Source organism: Prinia subflava, chromosome 20, assembly GCF_021018805.1.
Source record: "Prinia subflava isolate CZ2003 ecotype Zambia chromosome 20, Cam_Psub_1.2, whole genome shotgun sequence".
NCBI lineage: Eukaryota > Metazoa > Chordata > Aves > Passeriformes > Cisticolidae > Prinia > Prinia subflava.
In genome coordinates this window covers 5,540,640-5,566,428 of record NC_086266.1, presented here as the reverse complement: position 1 = coordinate 5,566,428, position 25,789 = coordinate 5,540,640, and the positions used below count along the sequence as shown (strand labels likewise).

Below are 25,789 nucleotides of genomic sequence, written 5' to 3'. Positions count from 1 at the left end.
CTTATTCCCTCTTCCAGATCAGTAATTATTATATTTAATAAGACCAGATCTAGTCCTGATCTGTGCATTATCTCCTGCTTTCTCAACCCTTTCCAGCTTGCCAGGATATTACAGCTCCCAGCAATGCAGCACCACATCAGTCCATGCAAAAAAGGTCAGAGGGGCTTTCTTCGTAAATAAAGAGCAAAAATGTATCAGACCTAGGGAAACCCAGCTTGTGTTGTTAAACAGAAAGTGGGAAGAGAAGCTCCTGGAGTGTTTTTTTCCTGCCACAGCTCCTGACATGTTGGATGGATCCAGATTTGGAAATCCTCAGAGCAAGGTCCCTTCTGCAGCTCCTGGCAGAACACGTGAGCCTGCTCCCCCCGTGGAACGGGACTGTGGGCTCCTGGAATTCAGCAGAGCTCTTTCTTTTCTCTCTGCCTTCCTAATTATCATCTCTGCATCTGCTAATTGTCAGGTTTTCATCAAAATCTTGGTGGCTTGCATGCAGAGAAATTTCCACCTATGGAAGAGGGGGAAAAGCCCCCTGTCCCCCTGACAAGCTCTGTCTGGGGCCCTTTGAGGACCTTTGAGATGTTCCACATCCCCAAACGCCGCCTCCATCTCCTCCTCCAGACCAGGGGAGCGTTCTGGGGGCTGCATAGCTGATGCCCAATGCTCTTTTGTTTGAGAAAAGTAACAAAGTAGCCTGATTAACCGGGATTGAAGGAATTAAGCCCGTGTTTGTGGCTGTAGTGATCAATGAGGTCCCTTTTAACACACTTGTTACTCTGGGCTTTCTTTGATTGGCATTTCAGGAGCGACACACCATAAATTACCTTGATGGATTCCCCCGTGCATCTGAATTTAAAAGAGATGAGGCAGAGGGTTCTTTTAGTTAATATTCCAGTGAGTGACTTGCCAGGTGCTGTGCAGTTTCTGCCTTGACTCATAACCTCTGTTCTTTCACTTCTCAAGTCCTGCCCCACAGAAATAGCACTGCAGCTGCCCTTGAACCTGCCTCTGGGCTTTCTGCAGCTCCCACATTCCCTGACCCAAGAGTCCTTTCTGCCTGGACCATTCCTTAAACAGTTTATGCCTCGAGGAGGGAGATTAATTACTGACACAAACTCTTGGCAGGACCTAGCAGCTACTCCCAGGTGACCAGCGGGGGCTGCTGGCATGGAGAATTAGCTAAAGAAGGGTTCCTGGGTGCATGTGGGTCCACGGGAGAAATTTTGGTGCCCCCCACTGCAGCCCATTAGCTCAGTGAAGTGAGAGGCTGCCTTCCTCGGATTAGAAAGCACTTGAGGATGTCATTTACTCAGGCAGATTTCCCAGCTGACTGAGCATTCTTATTCCACTAATTACAAATCAAGAGGGTGATGTGTGCATTGGCTCCCAGACAGGAGGAGCCCTCCTCCCTAATGGTGGGGCTGGCTGGACTGGGGCAAGCAGAAGGGATCCTGACCATGATTATCCTGTCCCCTCCTATCAGCTGGAGCAAAGTAAAGCTCACTCTGGTAAATCCTGCGAAGTTTGGTGCTCAGGTGCTGCAGCCCGGTGCTCTCTGCATTGCTGGGCCCGGGTGCAGCCCTGCAGGTGAATTCTGGGGCTCACTCAGAGCCAGCACCCCAACTTGTTCTGGCTGGTGCTGTGCAGCCACCAGAGCAGCCCAGCACCTCCCCTGAAGGAAACAGCTCACCTGAACCTTTGGTAGCTTTTGACCAATGCTGTCTTACTCAAACTGTTCTCAGCTGCTGTGGGAGGGAGAAGACACAGGAAAAGTTGCTGGTTTGAATTTCCCAGTATGAATGCTGGTGGGTTTTGGGATGTGGAGTGAAATCACACACCTTCAGGGTTTCCTGCTGCAGGGGATGTTCTTTATCCACAGCCTGGCCTGCTGTGAGTATCCCTGGTTTGAGGGAAGCTACAGCCCCTCCTTTCTCATTTGGAGTGTCCCTGGCTCTGTGTGTGCCCACCTGGCCGGGGCAGGCTGCACTTCCAGAGGCTCCACGTGCCCCTGGCAGGCACTGAGGGCAGCAGAGCCTCTGCCAGCCCCGTGCCCTGCAGTGCTGGTGTGGAGCTGTCCTGTGATCCATCCTGTCACCAAATGCACCACTGCCCCGGCTGCTGTGCCCTGCCAGGACCAAACTGCCCTCCTGGGCCAGGCAGGTCCTGGCAGAGCACTGCCCATCAGCTGCACACTGCACAGGCACAGCTCCAGCTGCCCGCCCTGGCACACACAGCCCCGTGCCTGCCCCTCTGCTGGCCCAGTTCTGGCAGCAAACTGGTGCTGGGGGGGAAATGTGAAAGGTAAGAAGCTAATAATAAAGGTAATAATAAATAATATAAATAAATACAAATATTATTTAAAAATAAATATTATATAAGAATAAACATAAATAAAATTATAGAACTATAAATATATAAAATAACAAATATATAAAATAATAATTGTACATACTAAATTTAATATAAATATATTATAAATATATAATGTATATTTCTATATATAATAGATAATATAGATAATATATGTATTATATAATATATATAATATTAAATATATTATATATTATATGTAATGTTTATAATATAATATAGAATATATAAGAGAAAATAAATATATAATATATAAGAAAAAATAAATATATGATAAATTCATATATAAATATAAATATATAATTAATAAAGGTAATAGCTGTGTACTATTAAAGGTAAGAAGGCTTTCAGAAAGGTGTGAAAGCAGGCCCCAGAAACAGAGGGAGCAGAAGAATTTGGGATTAGCTATAGCTGCAAATCTTGAAGGTAGGAGAAGATACAACGATACAGAAAGCAAGGACATGAAACAATAGTTTGAGTTCTTAGGCTTGGCTAGAATAGACCTTAAGACTGCAGAAAAATATGCTTAGCAAGATGGTAGAAGGTTTTAAGCTTGATAAGAGTGTTGTATTTTGTTAATAGAAAGCATAAAAGTGAGCAGTGTTCGAAGCAGCTCTACCTGTGCTTTTAGTGTTTGGCTAGAACAATTGTCTGTAAGCTTTAGCAATATCTTATTGGCTGGAAAACTTTTAAAATGCTCTGTAACAAAGAGATCTTTGGCTGCTGCTGGCAGAGGTGAGCTGCTGCCATCCTTCAATTGTCTCAAACCCTGTTATGAGGCTGAGGCTGCAGTAAAGGCTCGAGGAATGCCCAGCAGTGTCCCTGTCCTGTTCATGCACAAGCCTCCAGCACAGGGCTGGGGTGTCTAACGCCTGTGCCTGGGCTGTTCCAGAGAGTGGGGGTCTCCCCAGCCTCGGGGGAGTCAGGGAAGGCCAGGAGCTGGGCTGGGGGCTGTGGGCATAACAGGAGAGTCCTGGGGCTCTGAACTGATCCTTTTTTGTGCTTTTTTGCCAGGATGAGGTCAACACACAAACCATTTCTGAGAATGATGTCTTAAGATTTTAGCTTTTATATTTTTCAGATCCTGTACTCCATTAGTGTAAAGCTCTGAACTCCACAGAGTGTTGGTAAGCTCTTTTCAGTTTGGTCAGACAAAATTCTGCCAGGCCTAAGAACCAAGGTCACCATCACCCCAAAAAGTGTAAACAAAAGTAAATTTTGAGGAAGCAAACTGGGGGAATGTGACTTCGTTACCTGAAGCTCTAATTGGACAATTAACCTCTGATGTGCAAACAGACCAAACTTATATCTGCCAAAAAAACTTGTGACCATCACCCACCTTGGGTGCAGCCTCTGCCAGGCTTTTGACTGCCCAAGATGTACCTGTAAAAGACCTTTAATAAAGACCTGCTTTATTCTTTTAACTCTGCCCAGCCTCTGTTCAAGAGCCATTCCAGGCATCAAGAGGTTCCTCCTTTCATTAACCACTGAGCTGCTGGGTCAGCCTCAGCTTCCATGAGGGTGGCTCCAGCAGCCAGGGCTTGGAGTGGCCTGGCCCTTGCAGCCATGAAGAGCTCTGGGTCTCTGCTGGGGTTTTTTTCAGCTAATTAGAGCTGATAAAACCCACTCACTGTTCGGCATTGCCTCAGCCTTCCCGTGCTCCCTGTAAACTTCACCAATTCAGATGTGACAACATCTGAATCCTTCCAGGGACCATGGCACAGCGTGGTGACATTTAGAGCTCTTGTTAAAAGAGCAGGTTCAGCTGAGGTCTTAGGAATCTTCTGCTCTGCTGCTGACAGGCTCTGCCCACAACCACACTGATAGAGAGGATCCCGAGATGGCTGTTTTGAGAGAAATACACCCAGAGTCCGCATCTGTGGGTCCTGAGTGCACCAGAGTTCACTCTTCCCTGGGGATTTATTCTCCTGACGGCCTTTGCACCCAAAGCTCAGCAGCATCTTTGTGCCAGGAGGCTGCTGATGCAAACTGAGCTCAGTTTATCAACCTGTGACGAGACCAGGGTCTCCTCTGAGCTGCCAAAGAAAGCTGAGGAACGAAATTTGGAACGCAGACCTGCTATCACATTTTGCATGAAACATGAGCAGAGGGCATTTTCCAAACGCTTCAGCTGGCGTTGTCAACCCCAGCAATTTTTAGTGTGAACCTCCTCATATCTGGCCCTGCTTCAAGTTCTAGGTTTTGGCTCCATGCCACTCGATTCCTTCTGAATAAAAATTGAGTTCACAGCTTTGCGGGTGCAGAGAAAAACTCAGAATGACCCTGGATCAGGAAAAAACCAAGCACAAACAGGGACTCTCAAAGCCAGGCTTCGTAGGCACTTGATTTAGGTGTTAGGTATCTAAATTGTTTAAGAATATTTGGAGTTGACAAGCATATGCAACGTTGGAAATAGAAATGCTGAGGCATCGAAAACCCTATGACTCCACAGGGGCATTTTTGAACTGATGCTGCTGTTGTAGCTGCAGAACAGAAAATGAGGACTATGGGAACAGGTCTTTCTCTCCAGGTTTATTTTTTGCTCTTGCCAAGGGACTGCAGGACAAATACAGTCTCTTTCAGGCCCATTAGCTTTTATGAATTTGTTCCACTGCCAACACGTAGCTTTTGAATTTCGAGACAGCTCCCCCTGCTAAAAGAGCTCTGGTACTTCTCCATGTAGTTGGACCTGGCTTCTGGAGATTTGGATGACATGTTTTGTCATAGAAACAAGACTCCAGCTCCCTGCTTTACCAGGATCTGCCTAGGCACAGCCCTTGAGCTCTGCAGTGCCTCACAGGAAGGGATTTTTAGCTCTGTGAGGTGCTGTCTGTGTATGCATGTTGACCATCTGTGTGAAGTGAAGATTTGCAGCCATCCTAGGGGTCATTGCTGGGTTTCCTTGGGCGTGTCTAAGCTATTGGTAAACCCTCAGATACACTGGAACCCTCATTAAGGCAAGAAAGGTTGTGGTCTTGTGTAGAAACACTGCAAGCATCCCTCAGGATTATATACCAGTAGATACATCAATCAGTTCCTCTCAGGGAACATGGAAAGGTGAGGAAAAAAAGATCTTTTTCTGTTGCCCGGAACACAATAATCAACCACACAGAGGCAGAGGTCTTCAGTGAAAGCTGCTGCCCCCCGAGAAAAAGAGGGCCAGCCTGTTTATTTCTTTCCTTTTATAATTTTGTGGGTCTGGAAGCACATTGGCTCTTGGGGTTACTACCCCTTCACCCCACTGGCCATGCCAGCTGTCAACCAACATTATTTTCAGGCTGGAAATATGTAAGCAAAGGACAGTGAACAAAAACAAGAAAGGTTGTTTATGTTCCAAAGCGTGAGAAAGTGAAAGACTGACCCTTAATATTGCACAGTAGCTAAAGAACTGACTCCATCTTACAAGCAAGTAGAAGGCTTTAAAAAATCTCAGAAAAACCAGGGCAACATTTTTCCACTGGTGCAATGTTTGGTTGTGGATTGTGAGTGACCTCAGGTGAGCCAGTGCATGTCTGTGCCTGAGCCCATCACCTTCCCACCAGCACAGCCCTGCAGTGCCCCAACAGCTTCTGAAAATGATCATTTTTCTCACTTACTTTGCCAGGCTGCTCCTTCAGTTGCCTGAATTTCTGGTGGCAGGAGCCACCTTCGTCTTTGTCTTGCCAGGAGTTAGTCCCAGCATTTTCAGGTGCTTGGAATTTATGGATGAAGTGACAATCTGCATAACACGTGGGATGCACAGCAAAAGCTCTCTCCATTTTCTGAGCCTTAGTGGGGGAGTTTTAGCAGCAAGAGCAGGTTTTGCTGTGTGTTGGAGAGGGTGAAAGGAGCAGGTCCTGCAGCCCCTTCCCACGAGGAAAAAAATGTGTGGAGAAAGTCTGTCCTTGTGGGGACCAGCAGATTGTTGTCACCAGCTTTGTGCTGGGCTAACACAGCTCTTGAGCAGTTTGGGGACACCAGGGAGAGCACAGCATTTCAGGTGGCTTTTGCCTCCTCAGGGCAGGCTTTGAGGGCTCCACCATGGGCACGGAGGGGCAGCAGCTGCCTCCCCAAGGGGAAGGGGACTGTGAATTGTCCCCCAGCCCGGTGCTCTTGCGGGGGTTGTCCCTGCATTCTGCCCAAAGGCAGCGGAGCTCCAGCTCCGGGCTGCTTTGCACGGGTGGCTCCAAACCACAGATTTTGGGTGCTGCCTCTTCGGATGGGTTTTAGGCTTTTCTTGAGGGGTGACAGCGAGTGCCACAGCCGGCAAAGTGCAGCCCCGGCCGGGAGGCGCCCAGGGCCGGCCGTGACCCCGCGCCCGGCCGGGGATGGAGGCGGGCGGGTGATTTATGGCAGAGAGGAGCCGGGGGTCTCTCCGAGCCGAGCCGGAGGCGAGTTGCCATGGCGATGGGCTAATAAAGCACCGGCAGCAGCCGGCTCTGACGCTGCTCCGGAGGCAAAGAGCGGGCGGGTGGGGAGAAGGGGCAGTGCCACGTGGGGATGGAGAGAGAGAAGGTGACACCAGGAGCGCGGGACAGGAGTTTGGCGTGTAAGGCTGTGGAGCTGTCCCTCGAGTAGAAGGGAATGGGGGGAAGAGCCCTCCTCTCCCAGCTCTTTGGGAAGCAGGACATCATCACGGTGCTCCTTGGCGGTGAGCGACCTTTCAGGGAAAGGCAGAGTGTCTTTGTTCTGGCCACCCATCTGCAGGCTGGCTGCTTTCCCTGGCAGCAGGAAAGGGCTCTGAAGTGGATGTCAGCTTGCAGGGACCCCCTCACACAGGACTGGCACAGAGGACTCCTCTGTGCCCAGCACTGGGTCCTGTTTTCTCCACACGCCAGCTGCTCCATGCCAAGGCGAGTGCCCGAACCCCAGCAGGACATTTGTAACTGCAGTGCCCTCCCTGTGCTGATGATCTTTCGTCCTTGGAGAGGCTCTGTGCCCCAGTGCCCCTGTGGGAGGTGACATGTCCCTCTCAGCACTGGGGAAGGGCAGCTGTGCCCGGGCTCAGCCCTTCCCTGCAGCAGAGCTGCAGCAGCTGCCTTGGGTGCTGGTCTGGGGCAGGGTGGGAAGAATGGGGATGGCCTGGGCTTGTCCCCAAGAGCTGTGTGTCCTGGAGGTTTGCTGCACATCCCTGGGATGCCTTGGGAAGGCTGGCCTGGAACAGAGACTGGGCAGAGCCAGAGAATAAAGCAGGGATTTACTGAAAGGCCTTTAGGATACACCTTGGGCAGGACAAGAGCCTGGCCAGGGCTACACCCAAGGTGGATCCAAAATGGTCACAAAATGGACAAATGGTCATGAGGTCTCACACTTTGATAAATTTTGGTCCATTTGCATATTGGGGTTTAATTGTCCAATTCCAGCTCCAGGTTGTGAGGTCCCATCCTTCTTGTTCCTCCCTCCAGCCCACCCTTGTTTGTGCTTTTGGGCTGAAAGTTGTCCCTGGTGTGCAGCAGGAGAAGGATTTGTTTTGTGTCCCTGCTCTGTGCAGAGCTGAGTGACCCTGAGTGTGAGCTCAGAGCTGCACCCCTGGGCAGCACAGGGGCTGAAATACAGGAAAGATAAAACTTAAGGCATCACCTAAGCTCTTGCTCCAACCTGCACCTGCAGAATGGACCCTCCTGCTTTGCTGTTGAAGGGCTCAAATCTGCAATTCCACTCTGTTCAAGGGCATTACAGCATGGACCTAAAAGCAAGCAAACTTTTATTCTGGTTTGTTGAGCAGGTTGATGGGAGGCAAAAGCTTTGCTAATTCTTAGCTAGGTGTTCCCAGGCTGTTGTACTTCCATTTTGAGATATTACTCTTCAATAATATGGTGACAACCACATTTTAACCTTGATCACCATAAAGAAAGGTTTTGCCTCAAAGCCATGAGCTCCTGGACTATGCCAGAGTTCAGGGAGGTGTTCCAGCAGGTAAAGGCAGAGATGGAGAGGTTAGATAGTTTAAAAAAGAAATTAAAAGCCTCATGATGGAGAGATGCATTAAAAGATAATTGCTTACGGGTTTCACAAGATGTTTTTATGTCTCTTAAATTGATGAATGTATCCACAGAGACTGATACTCTTAATAGAGGGTTACCTTTACTTCTGAACAGAGCAGAGATCAAGGCAATTACAACCAGATATTGATAACACTACCCATACCCCCCAGAGAAAAGGTTGTCTAAAATTGGACTTCTTAAGCTGCCTAATGCCTACTTCCCTGGGCAAAGCCTCTTCCTTCCATCCTGACAGCATCCCCTGTTGTCCAAACCCCTCCTGTGCTACTGCTGGATATCCCTTACGTCTTTAACTCCATCATCGTGCACGGTGCAGGTGGTGGGAGCACTCACCCCCCTCATGGGTCAGTTGGTTTTCAGCACTGGCTGGGATAAAGGAAGATTCCCACAGCCTCCACTGATGTCTCTGCAGGGCTAACAGGAGAGGTGAGCAAATCATGAAGATTTGGGGATCTCTGGCACAGTCTCTCTACTCCAGGAGGGCTTTGACTGGTGGATATTTTGATTCATGGTTTGGCAGCTGGAAGCAGACCTTGCTGTGGTGCACAGGTGCCTGCTCTGCCAAGGATTTGCATGAGCTGGTTATGGCATGATCAGCACATCTGGAGGGGCAGAAAGGGTTACAGAGTGCATATTCACAGACTTCCTAGTTTGGGAGGTGTAACGTTTTAGGGGCTGCACCTCTTGCTCTGCTCTTAGCAGCTCACTGTTCATGTGGTGTTTTCTTTTCTGTCCAACTCCAATTAGTCTCTTCCCCACCTTTGTAAGAACCTGGCGTGTGCTGTGGCTACAAGGGGAGTGATTCAACTTGATTTTTAGATTCTTGGAACTGTTCTTCCAATAAAGGGCTTACCCCCAAGACTCCTTCAGGCTGCTGGCAGTGTCAGAGACCTCTGAGCAGGGGAGGCAGCGTTTGGTGAAAGCATCTGAGGGCAGAGTGAGAGATGTGGCTCCTCGGGAATTTTGTATGGCTGCTGCTCGTGGAAGAGCAGGTCTCAAGAGGAGCATGGTTTTCACTGCCTCTGCCTGTTGTTAGCAGTGCTCAAATGTGTAAATCTTGGAACGTTCTTCAATACGAGCCATTTAAAATCCTGAGTCACTTCTGTCCCCGGATATGCCTGTCTCGCTGATTCTGCTTCATGCCTCTTCTCACATCCAAGGCAGCTCCTGCCAGCAGCTGAATCAGTTTGGAGAAGAGGAAGAACAAGTTTAGGAACAATTTCTGCTCTCAGCCTCAAGGCCATCAGTGTCCTTGAGTAGGCCAGGTCCCCTGTCTGGGCATGGTCATCCTGGAATATTCTCCAGTGGAGCACCACTCCCAGTGGGAAGATGGGCCAGATCCTTGGGGCTTTAGCTGAGGGAATGGCTGTGCCTTGGGACTCCCTCTGGGCTCTTCCCTGCTCCCTTGCCAACACTCTTTTGTTCACAAGCATATAAATGAGGAATAGGAGACGTGGATGTTAGCAGGAATTCTGTGTTAAGAACTATGGCCAAACTGAGTTACTCTCAGGGCTCTTCCTTAGCTGATGTCTTGGGTTATGTAGTTTTCCCTGACAGATATCTGTCTTTCCAAAAGAAGACAGCTGACCATGCCCTGAGTGGGACACTGGATTAGCTGCTGATGTCCTGAAATCTCTTCCAATATGAGTTTTCCTATGATCCTATGATTTGTCCTAGTTTTGGAGACCAGCAAAAAGCTTCTCTGCTGGCATGCACACACAGCTGTCTTCTTGAGTGATGCTTTATATCATGTCAGGAGGAATTCAATGCAGAAACAGACTTTTTTTAAATGGCAACATCCCTACACCATGTACTGGCTGCTGTCATTCATGTGTGAACAGTCTAAGGACAATTAAAATGTTGGCTGTCCACATGAACTCTCTAAAGTTAGGTCTCTGCTGTTCAGGCTAAATAATTTTCAGAGGACAGAAAATAACAGCTTGAAGGTCTTGCTGCTACTGCAGAATTGTCCTGTGAGTATTTAATCTCCATTGTCTGGGGTTGGATGTGATGTTGAGGGCTGGAGAAACTTATCTTGATTAGGGTTTGTGGTGGTTCAGAGTTCCTGTAAGTGAGCCAAGTGTTGCAGTAACACTAAAGATGCTTCCAGCTCTGGTCTAAAACATGGCACATTTGATTGTGGGGGCAGTGAGCAGTTTTTGCTCGAAATGTTGGTCTTCAGATCTTGTGAGCTCCTCAGGACTTGCCTGTGGACCCTGCCCAGCACAGGAAAGCAGAACTCTACTGGCACTGAACCTGCTGCTTACAGATGAATCTGGATATATGGATTAGGAAAGACCATTCTCGCATCACCAGGAGATGAAATTTGGCTTTGAAAGAGAAATGAGGTTCTGTTCCTACTGTCCCGGAATGTCATGATAAATACTCTCATCTCACCAAAGTCAGGAAGGCTGTGGTCTGCAGGGATGAGGTAGAACCGTGATTGCCCCTTTCTCCTGGAAGCAAGAACTGGGTCATTTTCTAACACCTCAATGCAGAGAACTGACAGTTAAATTGGACTTAATCACCCATGCCTTGAGGGCCCTTGTCCTGAAGTATGTTTCCGTGTTATTTTAAGTATTCAGAACCAGGAGTATTTCCCGGAGGGGCTCTGGGGTGGTGAGCAGAGCCTGCAGTGGTGCTCTCTCGGCTCACCCCGCACCCTCGGTGATGGAGGGCTGCTTCTGCACCTCGGAGTCAACTGCGGCTGAGCCCTGCGCTGCGTGTTCAACACGGAGAGCTCTGCAGGGACAATATATTTTGAGTGTGCCTTACTGTCAGCTCTCGCCTTCCCAGCTTCGCTGCCGTGTGGCTCTGCACAGCCGCCCCGAGCCCAGCCTGCTCTGGCCAGCCCTTCCTCTGGGATCCCTGCATTTCCACACCGCTTCTGCCCTTGCCTTCGCTGCCCACTCCTCGCTGCATTTTAACCTCTCTTCCTCCTCTCCTCTTCCCCGCGTTTGCTCCCCTCTGCCTATCGTTTTATCGCCATATAAACCTCGGCAATCCCAAGTTGCGGGCCAAACTTCCCTGCCCCGGGAAGGAGACCCGGGATCCGGCCAGGCCTGGCAGCGCGGGGGCAGCTCGGGGTGCTGCCCACCTCCCGCAGGAGCATCAGCGCCTCCAGGAGCTCCCCCCTTCAACAGGTAGGGAGCAGCCAGCCCTGCTCTGCTCATGCTGCTGCGCCGAAAGGATGGCGGTGCTCTGAGGCCGGGGCTGGGCGGAGGACCCCGGAGCATCCATCGCTCGGGGAGGTGGCCCCAAACCGGGGCAGCGACAGCGACCCATCCCCGCCGCCTACGCTGCGGGGCGGGCGGCTCGGCACAAAGCGGGTGGGTAAACCCTCCTCCGGGGCGCGGGGAGAAGGAGGAGGAGGAAGGCGGGGGGATGCTGCTCCCCTCCCTCCCTCGCCGTCTGCCTCGCTCGCCGCGGCCGGAGCAGCGCGCAGGCGGCACTGGCAGCCCCGGCCGGGCGGCACGGCGGGCTGGGGCGCGGAGCCCAGCGCAGCGCTGCGGAGCCCAGCGGGCTCCGGCCGCCCCCCGAGCCCCCCGCCGGGGCAGCCGGCGCTCCGGTGAGTGCGGGCGGGCGGGTCCCCGCTCCCCCGGGGCTCCCGCGGCGGGCGGCGGGCGCGGGGAGCGGCGCGGAGCCGGGCCGGCGATGGGATGGGGATGCCGGGGGCTGCGCCGGCCCACGGGTATTGTCTGGGGGTCGGCGGATGATAGGCGGAGCGAGGAGGGAAGGGGGGGCTCGGCCGGGCGGCCGCGGGCTCGGAGCATCCCCGCTCCCGCGGCAACTCCCGCGCGTGTCGGTCCGGAGCGGAGCCGTGCCCGGGGCTCCCCGCCCGGCACCGCCGCCTGGAGAACGGCTGCGGGCAGAAATGACTGGAGGAGCACGATCCTGAGCCCCCCTGGCTGGAGCTGGACGGGGAACGCAGGGGAAGGGCTGAGCGGGGAGAAGGGTGTAGTAAAGCAAAGTCAAATTTCCCCCTGAATCCTGCAGCCGGGCCTAATGGGCACAGATGGTGTGTTGGGATGGGGAGGGAAAGGAGTTTTGGGGGCTGCAGTTTCTGAGGCTGGTATGAAGGGAGAGGGGAAAAGAGTTCTAGGGCTTTTCTCCTTCTCCCAGAGTTACTAGGACTGAGATATGGATCATTAAAAAGGAATAGCCTAATGCAATTAAGTGGCAGACAGTCCCCACTGCAACACTTATCCATTGTTCCTCGCTCTGCCTTCTGCCAGAATGGCAGAATTCTTGCCTGGACAAGAGAAGTACAATTGAACAAATAGTTCATTTCCCTGGCCAATTGCAGCTGTAGTGTCTCCCTCGAATCTGCTGCTGACTGGCTGCAAATGCAGCAGCGTCCCCAGACAGAAACAGAGAACCAGGACCCTCTGGTGAGATTCCCGCTGCCGTGGGCTGGCAAGAGCAGCTCCCAGTGGCTGCTCACCCGACTTGTTCTGATGGCAACAGCAGAGCAGGTTTGCTCCCTCACCGCTGCATCCCCCTAGTGCCCTTCTGGGGAGCGCAAAGAAAAACAGCAGGTGCTGAGGCAGGACCAGCCCACAACTAGGAGATGCTACTTGTGGTTCAGGCAAGCCTTCTCCTTTCTGTAGCCTGTCTCTTAACTTTTTCCTTGTCCTGGAGGATGCGGGATTTGGAGGGGTTTCGAGGCGATGCTGTTTCAGTGGAGTTTGCCCAGCCTGCCCTTCAGCCTGTGCCCGTGGTGCCCAGGTGCCCTGCAGTGCAGGAGGCAGAAATGCTGGAGCTGACCCTGCTGCTCCTTTCTGAGAGCTCCGAGCAGCTGGAGGGACTGCGGCTGCACCTGGGCCCTCAGCACACGCTGGCCTGGAGGCTGCTGAGTCCTTTCCCCTGGAATCTCCTCCTGGTTCTCAGCGTGCAGCCCAGCCCGGCGCGTGGGGAGGCACAGATGCATTGTCTGCACTGCTGCCAGACACCCTCGGCACTGGGGGACTGCTGCTTTTCCTCGCTTTGGAGCTTCTTATCACAAGTCTGCATCATGGAGCTTTTCTCCTTCTGTTCTTTCTCCTTTCCTCTCCCTTTGTCTGTAGGCTGCCACCTGTCCCACTTCACTCTCACCTTCTCCTTCGCCTTTTCCTGCTTAATGTGTCCTTTCACCTCCATTTCTTTTTGTCTAAGTAGACCATGTCCTCTTCAGCCTGCTTCTCTCAACACTGGAGACAGAGCCCAGCCCCTCATCTCAGTCAGAGTATTCCTGCCAACTGTTTACAAAAAGTAGCACAATACCCAGGCTGAACACTGACATAATTACATACCCAGCCAGAGAGTGTAGTAAATAATCCAGCTTTTCAGGCTTTTGCCCAGTGGTGAGTCTTTTGCCATCTCCTCTGCCCATGGGCTAAATGTATTATACTTGGCTTGCATTTACTCATATTCTGGAAGCACGGAGTCAGCGCAGCCATGTGTGGCATCAGAGTGGATGTAAGGGATGCCTTGCACCATCCCCACTCCCCGTGTGGCTCAGTCTGCCCCTGGAGCCAGGCTCTGACAGCCGTGCTGGGGCTGCTGAGGTGTGGGGATTGTTCCATCAGCCAGGAAAAGATGGCTCTGGGGTGAAGGTCAGAGGCACCAGCAGAAAACCGCGGGGCTTGCGCGCAGCGTTTGCTCTGCTGGCCGCTGTTCCAGAGCTTGGTGTGTACGTGGAACTGCAGACACACAGAACTGTGGAATTGTCAGCACGGTTGTATTTCCAGTTGTGATTGTGAGCCTGAGTCTGTCTGCAGTTGCTTTGATTGTGAGTCAGTCTGTCTGCAGTTGCAGTAGCTGTGAATCAGTGTCTGCCTGTAATTATGTGGGTGAATCAGTGTTGGCTTGTTACACTATGAGTGCAAACGGTTTCCCATAGCAGTTGTGGGTGTGAATCACTCTACAGTCCCTCTGGATGTGTTTTTGAGTGGAGAGATGCAATACTTGGATTAATTTTGTTTTGATGAGGAAAAACTGTCAAGCGGCTTCTCATTTTGGAAAATTAAAGCTGGGTTGGGAGTTGGACACAGACCTTATTTCTTTGTTACCAGCAGAACAACTTACAGAAGAAATCCACTTTAAGGCTTTCTCCCAAGATTTACATGTTGATCTAAACCTTTAATTTCTTTGCCTGGTGCCTCTGCTTCCGAGAGTCTTCTTCTGCTGGCTCCCTTGCAGAGCTGCAGACAACACATTTGATAACCATCACATGTTCCTCGTACCTTCTGTGTGTGGCAGATTCACGGGAAGGTTGTTTATGGCTTGTACAGAGTGTTTGCAGGGATGAGGCAGTGTGTGCCTCTCGGGTAGGTGAGCACAAACACTTCCATGCTCAGGAGTCGAGGAATGTGAGGTTCCTCTGTTGCACCCCTTGCTGCTGTTTCTCTAGGTAGGTGGTGAACAGCAAGTTGGATTCAGCTGGATGGAGGTGCTGCTGCCTGTGGCTTGGCCTCTGATTTCTCTAAAACGCTGTAGCAGCTTCTGGCCTTCAGCAGCATCTGCACAGCACAGACAGCGCTGAACTAGAGCTGGAGAAATCCGGGCGGCCTCAGGTGATGGAAGCAGGGCACTGGGCTGGCCCCAGGCTCCCCAGGCCAGCCCGGCCCTGTGCTGGCAGGGCTGGGCTCTGAGCTGGGTGTCTGTGCCTGTGCCGCGCACACGGGCGTCCCAGCGAGCTCATTTCAGAACAAAGGGATGCAAACAACCTGGGAAGCGCAGGGATGCGAGACAGGGGTCTTGTGAAACACCACAGCGCCGTGCTCAGCCCTCTCCGGGCTTCCAGGTGAACTGTGGCTGCTCATTGCTGCCCCTGCCCTCAAATGAAAAGATGTTTTTGTTCCGAGGGACCCTCGTTTTTCGCTGGAGTGATTGAGAACTGAAGGAAGCCCTCCCCAGCGGGGACAGGGGGCAGCGTGTGCCTCGCCTGTGTTTATTGCTGCTGCGCTGAGCACTTGCCGGCTGCTGTCTCTGCGGAGAGAGCCTCGAGCTTTGCTCAAAGAGGCATTAAAGAGGCACAGCAGTGGTCACCAGAAGCGTGGTGTGCTCACAGAGGGTCAGGGACAGCTGGACAGAGCCCAGCCCGTGCAGGCTGGATGATTCTGCAGTCCTTGAGGGGTGTTGAAGGAGCTCTCCTGCTGCCTGGGACCTGCTTTGGAGAGGCTCCAGTGCAATGAGGAAGGGCTTTAATGAGCTCCTTGTGCTGTGCAAGTGCTCCTGGATTTGGGGGTAAATAGGCAGGTGTTGTGAGGTCACCTATAGCGCTGTGCTTGGCTGTGCAGGTGGGCAGATGGTGCTCGACACCACCAGGGTCTGCATCACCCTGCTCTTCCTGCAGGGAACTGCTTTGATCTGGGCTTTTGGGCTGAGGCTTCTTCCCAGTCTGATTTCCAGCTGGCTCCCAGCATCAGCTCCTGACTGCACAGCCCTCCCAGGGGTACCTGACTGGACAAAGGAGCTGCAGCTGCTGCAGGCCCTGGGGCTGAGTGGGAGCTCTCAGTGCTCTGTGCCCCTCCAGCTGATGCCACTGGTGTCCATGCACGGCTCGTGGGGATGCTGACCCAGTGACACCACACGTGGGCAGCATCTCTGGGTGCAGTGCTGGGGCAAATTAGTCTCTGGGCTGGTTTCTGAATGCTGTCTGCACGGTGAGACTATTGCTGAGTGAATCAGATGGCTCCCCTGGCTGTGCATATTCCCAGGAGGCAGTAATTCAGGTGGGATACTGATGTGACTCTCACAAATGTGCCCAGGTGTCTTCATGGGCCTCTTCTGCCTTCATTTCTTTTCGGGTGCTTGCAGTATCCCCCTCTCTGGCCATTCTCTCAGGTTACTTTGCAAGCTTTACCTTTCAGCCTCCACCTCCAGAGTTCTGTGTCTCTCCCTTGCCAGCAGTAAGCCTGTAATCACTCTTTCCTAGGAAGGCACTTCAGAATATTTAATGGTTTCTAGAAGAAGGATTTCTGGGAAGATCAGGCTCGGTGTGCCAAGTCAGGAGCTACCCGATGTTGGCATAGTTACTAGGGTACCTTGCTGATTTGGAAGTTTCCAGCAATTTTTTTGGTTCCCAAACCCACTTCAGTGGGAGCAAGGGCTGGAGCATGTCGCTGTCACGAGGGGAAGGAAGGAAAGAAGCTTTTCCAATTCCTTGTTCACAGCACATCCAACAGGAATGCTGTATTTCCCTGGAGTGTCGTTGTGCTGTGATGCTCTGGAGATTGGACAGATTGTCTTGGAGAGGAGTGGGAATGTTTGTGAAACCCTTAGGTATGTGGTTATAAACACCTGCCAAATTCCATGTGTTGTGAACTTCAAGTATCGCCGGATTCCAGCTGCAGAGTGTCAGCAGGGCTCCTTAGAAAATCTGCATCGGATTCAGCTGTGGAGGTTACCAGCAACTGCACAATTAGTGCTGAGTGCATTTGCTAACTGTGCCATTAAGGAGTGAGCAATGGACAGATGGAGGAAGGAAGAAGTGCAGGGCTGCTCTGAACACACACCATCCCTCCAGACTCCATCTTGCAGACACAGAGGAGAACCAGAAGCTCTGGGGAGATGTTTTTTAACTTATATGGAAGGGGGGGTCAGTCTGAAGAGTTGTACCACTCTTTTCTGAGCTTGGAAATTTTGGCATTCTGCACTTTTTTCTTCATGGACACTGTGCAGTTTTCCCTTCAGCAAGTCCTAGTAAGAGATTTGGTGTGTTTTTTTTTTTTTTTTTTTTTTCTTTTTTGAGGCTGTTAACAGCCAATTAACATTCCTAAACCCTCGCTTGGTTACATGCAGTGAACTGCACGTTGCCAGCATCCTCCCTCCCGTTTCGGAGGATCGGGGATCCCTGCAGGTATTCAGATCAAGGCGTTGGCTGATTCAGAGCTTTCCTGAGTGGGAAGTGACAGCTGAATAGCCTCGCACGGGGACAGCCCCAGCACGGGCTGGAGGAGCTCCAGTGCTGCTTTTCCTGAAGCTCTCTCGTGGGTGTTCCCATCCCTTCCCTGTGCACCGAGGGCCCCCTCTCCTGCTCTGCCATCAGCATCCTCTCCAAGAGCTACTCCCGTGTGCTAAACTCTGAGGAGCTCAGCTACCTCCTGTTGAAACCTCGAGAGTTATTTTACAATCTGATTTTATCAGAGAGCCTGTGTGGCCGGGAGCTGTTGGGCTTCTAAAGCACTTGCACCACTTGGGTTCGCCTGTGGCTGGGCTTGCCAGAGCCCCAGGAAAGGAAAGAAGTGCTGAGAGCTGCTGTGCCACTGGAACCACACCAGGACCTGGCTGTGGGGAGCTTTGGGTCATCCCCTAAACTGTCTGAATGGTAAAATCTCCTCTGCAAAAGCCTCGTTGTATTTTCCAACACGATTCCTGCTTGGCAGCAGGGTGATGGGCAGGACTGGCTCTGCTTCCCAATCCATCTCCAAGTGTGAGAGAGCCAAAGAATGAGGAAAACGCCCTGCAGCCTCTTCTCTGCAGCTTCCCAAGGAAAATACAATGCAGGAACCAAGGGAAAGTGGCAGGAAACAGTGCCAAGATGTTTTCCATGCTGAGTGGTGTTTCCCGAGTCCGTAATGCAGCCACAGCAAACCCCCATTTTGGGGACATCCTCAAACTGAGACATGACAGGCAAAATGTCTACTTCTGCAACTACTGAAAACAGATTTTGCTCCCAGTGCAGGTATCTAGAGCTGGTTCTGATGCTTAAAATGAGACTTAAACACAAATCTGACTTAATTCAAGCACCCCTGTTGTCCTTGGCTAGCATCTCCCTCATCAGAACTATCCAAAGCAGAAAATTAACCTTCATCTCTGTATAATATTGAGGGAAATCTCAATGAACAAGGTTTGGTGAAAATGCAGTTAAGAGCTTCTTGGCACAGACAGGACACACCCACAGGGAAGGTGTTCTGGATTTTGTCACTGTTCCTGACCCTCTAAATTACCTTGTTCCTCCATTTTCTGGTACTTTTTTTTTTAGCTCCACTTTTCCAGTGTTGGTGCCTAATCTGCCCCACCCATGGTTTCACCAAATTTGCTAAAGATGGTCCCAAATGTTCTACAGCAGCCACAAGAGTTCCTGCAGAGCCAGGAGGCACCTGCTGCAAATCCAAAGTGTCCTCATTTGTGTGGGGATCCCTGGTCAAAGTCTGCTGGCTGTGCAAATTCTGCCCAAACAAAGCATTTTTTGAAATCAGCAGTTGAATGGGAAATTGTTGATTTCAGTGAAAATTTTCAGTGGTGTTTTGGGGAGGGGAGAAGACAGACAGCAATGGTTTTTTAAATTTTTTTTTTTAAATTTTTTTTTCTTTTGGCTAGTATTTGAAATCGCCTTAGGGAAAAAAAAATCAATTAAATACTATTGTATAATATGCAAGTTGAAATGAAAGGGAAAAGTTGAAAGGAAATCTGTTGAGAAGCTGCTTATTGAAGAAGTTCTGAATTTGCCTTGCAAGAAAAATCAACATTTTATCTGTCCTTGTTGTGATTTGGAACGAGTCCCCCCGAAATGTTGGAATTTCCCACAGAACAGATGTTCAGCCAGTTGATTTGTGCTTTATCAGCAAACACTTGGATTTCCAAGACTGTGTGTCCCTTCTCAGCTGGAAGGTGGCAAGAGCCATCCCAAATCTGAGCTTTTCTCACCAGAGCCGTGGGTGTGCCCGTGCCAGAGGCTCCTGCACCTCCCTTGGTGTGAGGATGAGCTTCCCTAAGGGGCATTCAGGTAGAATCCTGATTATTAAAGCCTGAGCACACTGTGCCTAAATTAATCCGTGCATTAATTTCTGCGAGGATTTGAAGTGACTGATGGGGAGGAAGGTAAAGGTAACTGAGCCAAAGGCTGGGTTGGTTTTTGTATTTTTTTCTTCCTCCCTGTGCCTGCTGTTTGTGAGTATCCTGCCAGAACAAAAGCTGAGGTGGGAGGTAAGGACTGGTGGTGTCTGGCTCTTACCTTCTGCCTGCCTGGCACCTCGTGTGCTCCTAGAGCTAAAAAACAAGGATCAGCCTCCAGAGACACTGTGGGGAGAGCAGCTAAATGCAGAAACGTGATAAAACACACAGCCTGGCCTTGTGCCTCTTCTCTTGCAGGGGTAGCCAGGTACACACTGAGGACATGTGTGATCTCCAGGTGTCTCCATCCTGCTTGCACGGGATTTCTGCTGGGAGTTCTCCTCTCGCAGTCCCTGTGCAGAAAGCCCTGCTCCTTGGCAGCACTCAGACAGTTCCCCTGCATCCTGGGGCAGCCTCAGCTGGCTGGGAGTTGCCATCCAGGTGCTGGGGCTTGGCTTTGCAGCCTCCTTCAGTGCTGGAGGGAGCTGCCTGAGGCTCTGCAGCGCTGAGTGGAGAAATCCAGGGGTCACATTTGGCTGGCACCAGCATCTTGCCCTGGTTTCTGCCTGCTGGGATTGACTGGAGCCTTCACTGCTGGCTCTGGAGGCTCAGAGTGGGGCTGGCTGTGCTGCCACCATGCTGAGTCCCCTGTGTGGGGACAGGGAGCGTTGTGAGGGGGAGATGTCACGACAAGCTGGATTTATCCAGGCTGTTGCTTGGCAGTGCTGCTCCAAGGTGCATCTACATAATGAGATCCATAAAAGGAGAAGGTAGTTAAATGTGCAATAACATCACAATAAAAGTAAAACTGAGCATTAATGAAAACTCTGAGCACACTAAGTGTAGTGTCTTTGAGCGTTGCCACCACCTCAGGCCTCGGTGGTCAAACTTAATAATAATTTCTGCCTGTGTAATTACCAGAATTAAATGAGGGTTTAACTGTCTAGAAAAAGATGTTGGGGGAAAAAAATGGGTCTTGAGACTTCCTGAGTGGTTCTGCTGTGTGGATGTCACCGAGGTACCAGGTGAGCTGGGGGCAGGCTGTGACTGAGACCGCAGGGTGAGGAAGGGATGGGTGGAAGGAGAGTCAGTGTTGTTACTTTGGAAAGTGAGCTTTGCATTTGCTGCTGCAGCACCTGGGGAGCTGCAGGAGCTGCTGTGAGGGTGGGATGAGGGTTTTAATGTGTGTACCTGCTTGGCTGTGACCCGTGCTGCAGCTTCCCCGGGGCCAGCAGGGCTTGATGGTTCCTGAGGGTTTCCCGAGACTTCAAATACAGGACCCCAGAAATACTGACTGTTGCCCAAGATGAAAAATGGAACAGTTTGCTTTTCCCCAGTAATGAGAATCTCTTTTCTCTCTCCTCTCTTTCCCCTCTGCCCCTCCCTGGCAGGTTTTGGAGGCTTGTTTTGCACACTGACACCATGGCACCGAGGCTCCCGGGAATGGGGCCCTTCTCCCTCCTCAGCCTTGGATTCCTGCTCCTGGTTCTGGCTCTCCCTGCTGATGCTGGGTAAGGTGGTGGGTGCTGAGCTGTTGGCCAAGGCTGCAGTCCTCTCACTGAACTCAAATATCCCGGGCTCAGTGTGTGTATGAGGCAGTCCAGGGCAAAGCACTGAAGTGTCTCTGCTGTGTTTGTCCTTCCCCTTGTCCCCATGCCTTTCACCCAGGGACTCTTCAGTCCCTAACGTGGCTGACACTGGCATTATTTGAGGTGCTCTCACTGAGATCAGCTGTCAGCATTTTTTTGCAACAAAACCTATTTTCAGATTTGGCCTCTGCACAATTCATTCTGGGCAAGGACTCTGCTTTGCCTGGGATTTAACCTGGAAGAGAGAATCCCCCGACCCCATTTGATATTTTAATACTATTTAAAAGAGCAGAAAATCAATCTGCTTCATCTGTTTGGCTGTTAATGGTGTAATGACCCACGGGCAGCACACCTGACCTGCTGCAGCGCCGGGGCTGGGCTTGCTGCTCCCCTGTGCCTGGGTGTGCAGGCTCTGGCTGTCCTGGCAAGGAGAGTGCTGCTGCCAGCCTCACCTTCCCAGCCTCTGGAAGCTGTCTAGAGGAGATGAAACCTCTTAGTCCATGACTGCATCCCACCAGAGCCTCTGCTGGGTGAGGTGAGGGAGCCCTTCAAGGAAGGAAGATGGAGATGCCGCCAGCTGTGGGGAGGGAGGAGCTCTGCACAGAGGGAGAGAAATGCAAATAATACATGACTTCTATAAAACATTTAGAAAAGCCTTTAGAGTGCCAGGTATGGCCACTGAAATGCTGTCTGCTGAGTTAGAAGTCCAGAAGGGATCAAGGATCTTCATGCATGAGAAGATGTCGCTGCTGCCCCTGTCCTGCCCGTTCTGCTCTGTCTGCCTGGATTTGACTTTGCAGCTTGCCTTGCCCTGTGAGTGCTGACCCTGCCCTCCTGCACAGGCACCCCCAGCCCTGGGCACTGCCTCTCGCCCCCTCCCCACAGTGGCTTCCCCTGCCCTGTGCCTGCAGCTCTGCCTTCCTCACTGCTGCCTTCTCCTCCCCATCGTGTATTCACCGGAGCCGCTGCTCCCTCGCTTCTGCCATGCAGGGATTGCTCAGGATATTGGTCCCCAGGAGGATTTGCTTCCTAAACTGTGTGTGAGGGGACCCCTGTGCTGCTGTGGCACAGCTCCCCAGAGAGCCTGTGCTCAGGTGGCAAGGTAATGACTTTTCCTCAAGCCTATCCTAATTAAATTTGCTGCAAACCTCCGTCCTTCCTGCCTAAAGGATTTTAATTATTTTAAAACCTTGATCCCGCACGTCTCTTTGCAGTCCCTTTATGCCCTGCTAAAGGGCAGCTTTAGCTTTGTGTTATGGTGAGGTGAGGCAGCCCAGAGCTTTCCTGGGAAAGGAATTATTAGCCCAAATCAGGTGCCAGGCTGAGGTGCTGCTGGCTGTCCCCTGCCTGCACCTTCCCTTGTCCTGCCCACGCTGCTCTTCCCCCAGCACCTCCCCAGTGAATCCCACACTGCTCACATTGAAGTCAAGCCCTCAAATGTCAGGCTAAGTAAAACAGCTTTGAAATTTGTAAACTCATTTTTCCCATCACCGCTGAGCCTCCGCCAGGAGTTCCTTGACAAAAATCCATCCTCTCGCTCTTTATATTATGGGTAATTTTTAAAGATAGCTTATAAAACATTAATGAATGAGCTTTTCATGAGCATGCTAGCTATTCATAAGTTATAGATGGTTATATACTCATCAGCAGACACTGGGACAGATTGCTTTTAACCATGACATCTATTGAAAGCTGGTACAATTGAAACCCCACTAATTACTGCAGGCATTTGTTAAATTTCTCAAAACTCTTCTTACCTGCAGGGAGTTCAAGTCCAGAGGAAAAGCCAAAACCAGCATTTGGATTCAGCTGGAAATCTTGGGAGGCTGTAATGCAGTTTTTAATGTCAGGGGTGTTTTGGTGTTTGGATCTGGCAGGTTTGGATCTTGCATTAGGACTGGGTCAGGTGTTACCCCAGCCATGCCTCACCTATGGAAACTGGAATTTCAGCACTGTGTTCCCCTCCTTGTGCTCCTGGAGGCTCAAATTCTTAGCTTGACCACTCCTCCAGGTTTTGCTTTGCTAAAAAACAGAGGCCAAGTGATCCTGTGAGAGGTGGGATGTGCCCCTGGAGAAGTGGACCTCAGGCACTTGAAATGCAATTTCCCAGAGTGTTTGGTCAATGAAACCAATGAAAATTAATGTCAGAAATGCCCCAAATGGAATATTTCAATTAACTGCAGCATTCTAAATTGTATTGATTCAGCCTGACTCTAAAAGTACCCATACCCTGCTCTCAATTTTTCCTCTTTTGCTAGGAAATACTCCTTGCTCCTCTTTTATCTTACACAATCTGGGTTTTCTGTTGGGTAAACACTTTCATAGAGAACTCCAAGCCAGCCCTGGTACTTGTCACCTTACTGTCCCTTCACCGTGTATTTACAGGTGCACTGGCAGTGTCAGGGGTAACCAGTCTGACCAGATGGGATGCAGCAGGATTAACCTTTGAACTCCTTAAATAGTATTCCTTTTTCTGTAGTTTTTTGTTGTTTTTTCCCCTCCACTTACTTTACAATGCATGCTGAAACCAGTGGCTGCCACACATCAAAGGACATTAGGCTGGGCTGGCAAGGAAACAGGCAGAAGTGTTAAAAAGTGACAATTTAAGGGCTTTTCTTCCCCCAGGATGACACTTCTGATGGTCATGGGTGCTGTCCTTGGTGACTGTAACCATGAACTGCATGTCCACCACCTCTGCTTTGTGGCATTCGTGGTTTTCCTCTGGCCAGTGCTCCCCAGTTCTTCACCTCTCCATTTAGTGCCAATTTGGCAGTCAGGGCTTCCCTGCTCCCGAGGGGCTCCTGTAGCTGCTGCTGAGCATCCCTCTGCTCCAGCAGCCTTTTGTCCCCTGCCTGGCTGGGCTTCCTCAGTCCTCTCACTGCCTGCTTGTACCTCTTAATCTTTTTTTTTTTTTTCTTGATTTGTCTCTCTCTTATTTCCTTTTCTGTCTTCCTTGAAAACTCGTCATCTCTATAGATTTTTCTTTTTGTTTTCTGTTACTTAATCTTCTGCCTTTCCATTTGTTTTGGTCCTAGCAGCTATTTCTGCTGGGGAAAGCTGCGCTTGAAGCCACAGCACTGCTGCTCTGTGTCATCTGAAATCTCTTTTAGAGGCAGGTGGTTCCAGAAGGACTCACAATCTCCTTTTCTGTTGATTGAAAGGGAGACACAAAATGCAAATGTATTACTTGAGCCCCTTGTGTTTGCAAAACTGCATTGAAGATTTTGTTCAGTGAGATGTGCTTTTGTAGAGGAATTTACTCCTTGTTTTATTCCACCTGGGGCAGAATGTGTTCTGAGAAAATCATCTTGTTTGGGGGCTTCCAGGCTTCTTGTGTTGAGCAGAGATGGGAATGTGGAAACTCATTTGTTTTTATAAACAGGGAAAAGTTCAGCAAACTGCAGAGATGGTTCACTAAGTGTTTTAATGATGAGGCTTTAAGCCTGTTTACTGAATTCTACTTTTGTGTCTCCCCTCTTGCCTGGGGCAGAGATCTTTGAAATGGCTCAATCTGGCAAATAACTGGTGTCACTTCTTCCATGCTGTCTGTAAGGAGATAGTGGCACTTGAATTACTGAGCTTCCCACAGCCTTTGCTCAGAAAATGCCCATTTTTAGGGGCAGGCAGGGGATGCTGGGCAGGCTCCCTGTTAAAATAGGGGCCCCCCTTGGTGCTGCTGGCTCTGAGCAGGGAAAGGTGGGGAGGGGACTGGGGAGGGGACACTGGGGAGGTCTGTGGGTGCAGAGGGGAGCTGGTCAGAAATGCAGGCAAACTATGCTGGGGCAACTCCCTGTAAAAATAGAGCTCCTAAACCTCTCCTTGTGGTGCTGCTGGCTCTGAGCAGGGAAAGGAGGGGAGGGGACACTGGGGAGGGGATACTGGGGAGGTCAGTGAGGACAGAGGGGAGCTGGTCAGAAATGTCCTGCCAGCACATGACTTTGATATGATGTCCTGCAAACACATAACACAGTAGTGGCACTTGAATTACTGAGTTTCCCACAGCCTCTGCTCAGAAAATGCCCATTTTTAGGGGCAGGCAGGGGATGTTGGGGCAGCTCCCTGTTAAAATAGGGCCCCCCTTGGTGCTGCTGGCTCTGAGCAGGGAAAGGTGGGGAGGGGACAGTGAGGAGGGGACACTGAGGAGGGGACAGTGAGGAGGGGACAGTGGGGAGGGGACAGTGGGGAGGTCTGTGGGACAGAGGGGAGCTGGTCAGAAATGCCCTGTGCTGACTCCTGCCTGCACATGGTTTTATCAAAATCTGAGTGCCACCCTGCACTTGATGCCCGAGCGGGTGCCAGCCTCCCTTCCCTGCTCGGAGCATGCACGGTGCAGGTTTCCATTCTAAACTTTTCCCCCTGTTTTTTCCCCCTGCTCCACGTGCCAGGCTGTCTCAGAAGCACGTCTCAGACGTGGTGGATGACAGCAAGGACAACATCACCATTTTCACACGCATCCTGGACCGGCTCCTGGACGGATACGACAACCGCCTGAGGCCCGGGCTCGGAGGTCAGTCGGGTGCTGCCCACAGCTGGGTGGTTCCAGCAGGGACAAGGCAGCACTGGTGACTTTTTAACAACTCTTGTGCTGTCAGGAGGGGAGGCTGCTCAGTGCCAGGCTCAGTGTGTGGCTGTTTCCCCGTTCTGAGTCTGTTTGGGTGTCTGAGAAGTGCCAGTCCTGAGGGGTGCTGTGGTGGCTGTGGCAGTGCAAGGTCTGGAGATAGAGCAGCTGTGGATGAACCCATTCCTGCTATTTTAGAGGCATCACCCTTTCAGAAATGCTGATACGTTCAGAAAGGAAGACATTGAGGGGCTGGAGCCCACCTTCTCTTTTCCAGAGAAAAGGTCTGGGGCACAAATGTGATGAGGAGCAAGCTGGGGGAGCTCAGCCTGGAGAAAAGGGGGACATTCTCACTTTCTGCAGCTCCCTGAAAAAAGGTTCAGGTGTGGGTCAGTCTGTTCTCCAAGGTAACCAATGACAGGACAAGAGGAAATGGCCTCAAATTGCACCAGGGGAGGTTTAGATTAGATGTAAGG

At 51.0% G+C, this 25,789-nt stretch overlaps 1 protein-coding gene and 1 long non-coding RNA gene across 10 annotated transcripts in view; one reads left to right on the top strand and one right to left on the bottom strand.

The window, feature by feature from the left end:
• The first annotated feature begins 11,068 nt into the window (after window positions 1–11,068).
• LOC134560632 (gamma-aminobutyric acid receptor subunit alpha-3-like) overlaps window positions 11,069–25,789 on the top strand; it is a 77,355-nt gene continuing 62,634 nt past the window's right edge. For 7 of the 9 annotated variants that reach the window (XM_063416832.1, XM_063416833.1, XM_063416834.1 and 4 more), the window contains exons 1-3: window positions 11,069–11,491; window positions 20,558–20,677; window positions 25,141–25,262. In XM_063416832.1, the coding sequence (XP_063272902.1) occupies window positions 20,589–20,677; window positions 25,141–25,262 (211 nt within the window). In that variant the 5' untranslated portion in view covers window positions 11,069–11,491; window positions 20,558–20,588. The other 2 variants (XM_063416835.1, XM_063416836.1) reach the window with 2 other exon arrangements.
• On the bottom strand, window positions 16,306–24,409 carry LOC134560634 (uncharacterized). The gene is made up of 3 exons (XR_010082766.1): window positions 22,513–24,409; window positions 21,208–21,351; window positions 16,306–19,907 (listed from the first exon to the last, which is right to left on the bottom strand). It is a non-coding gene; the product is annotated as an uncharacterized LOC134560634 (long non-coding RNA).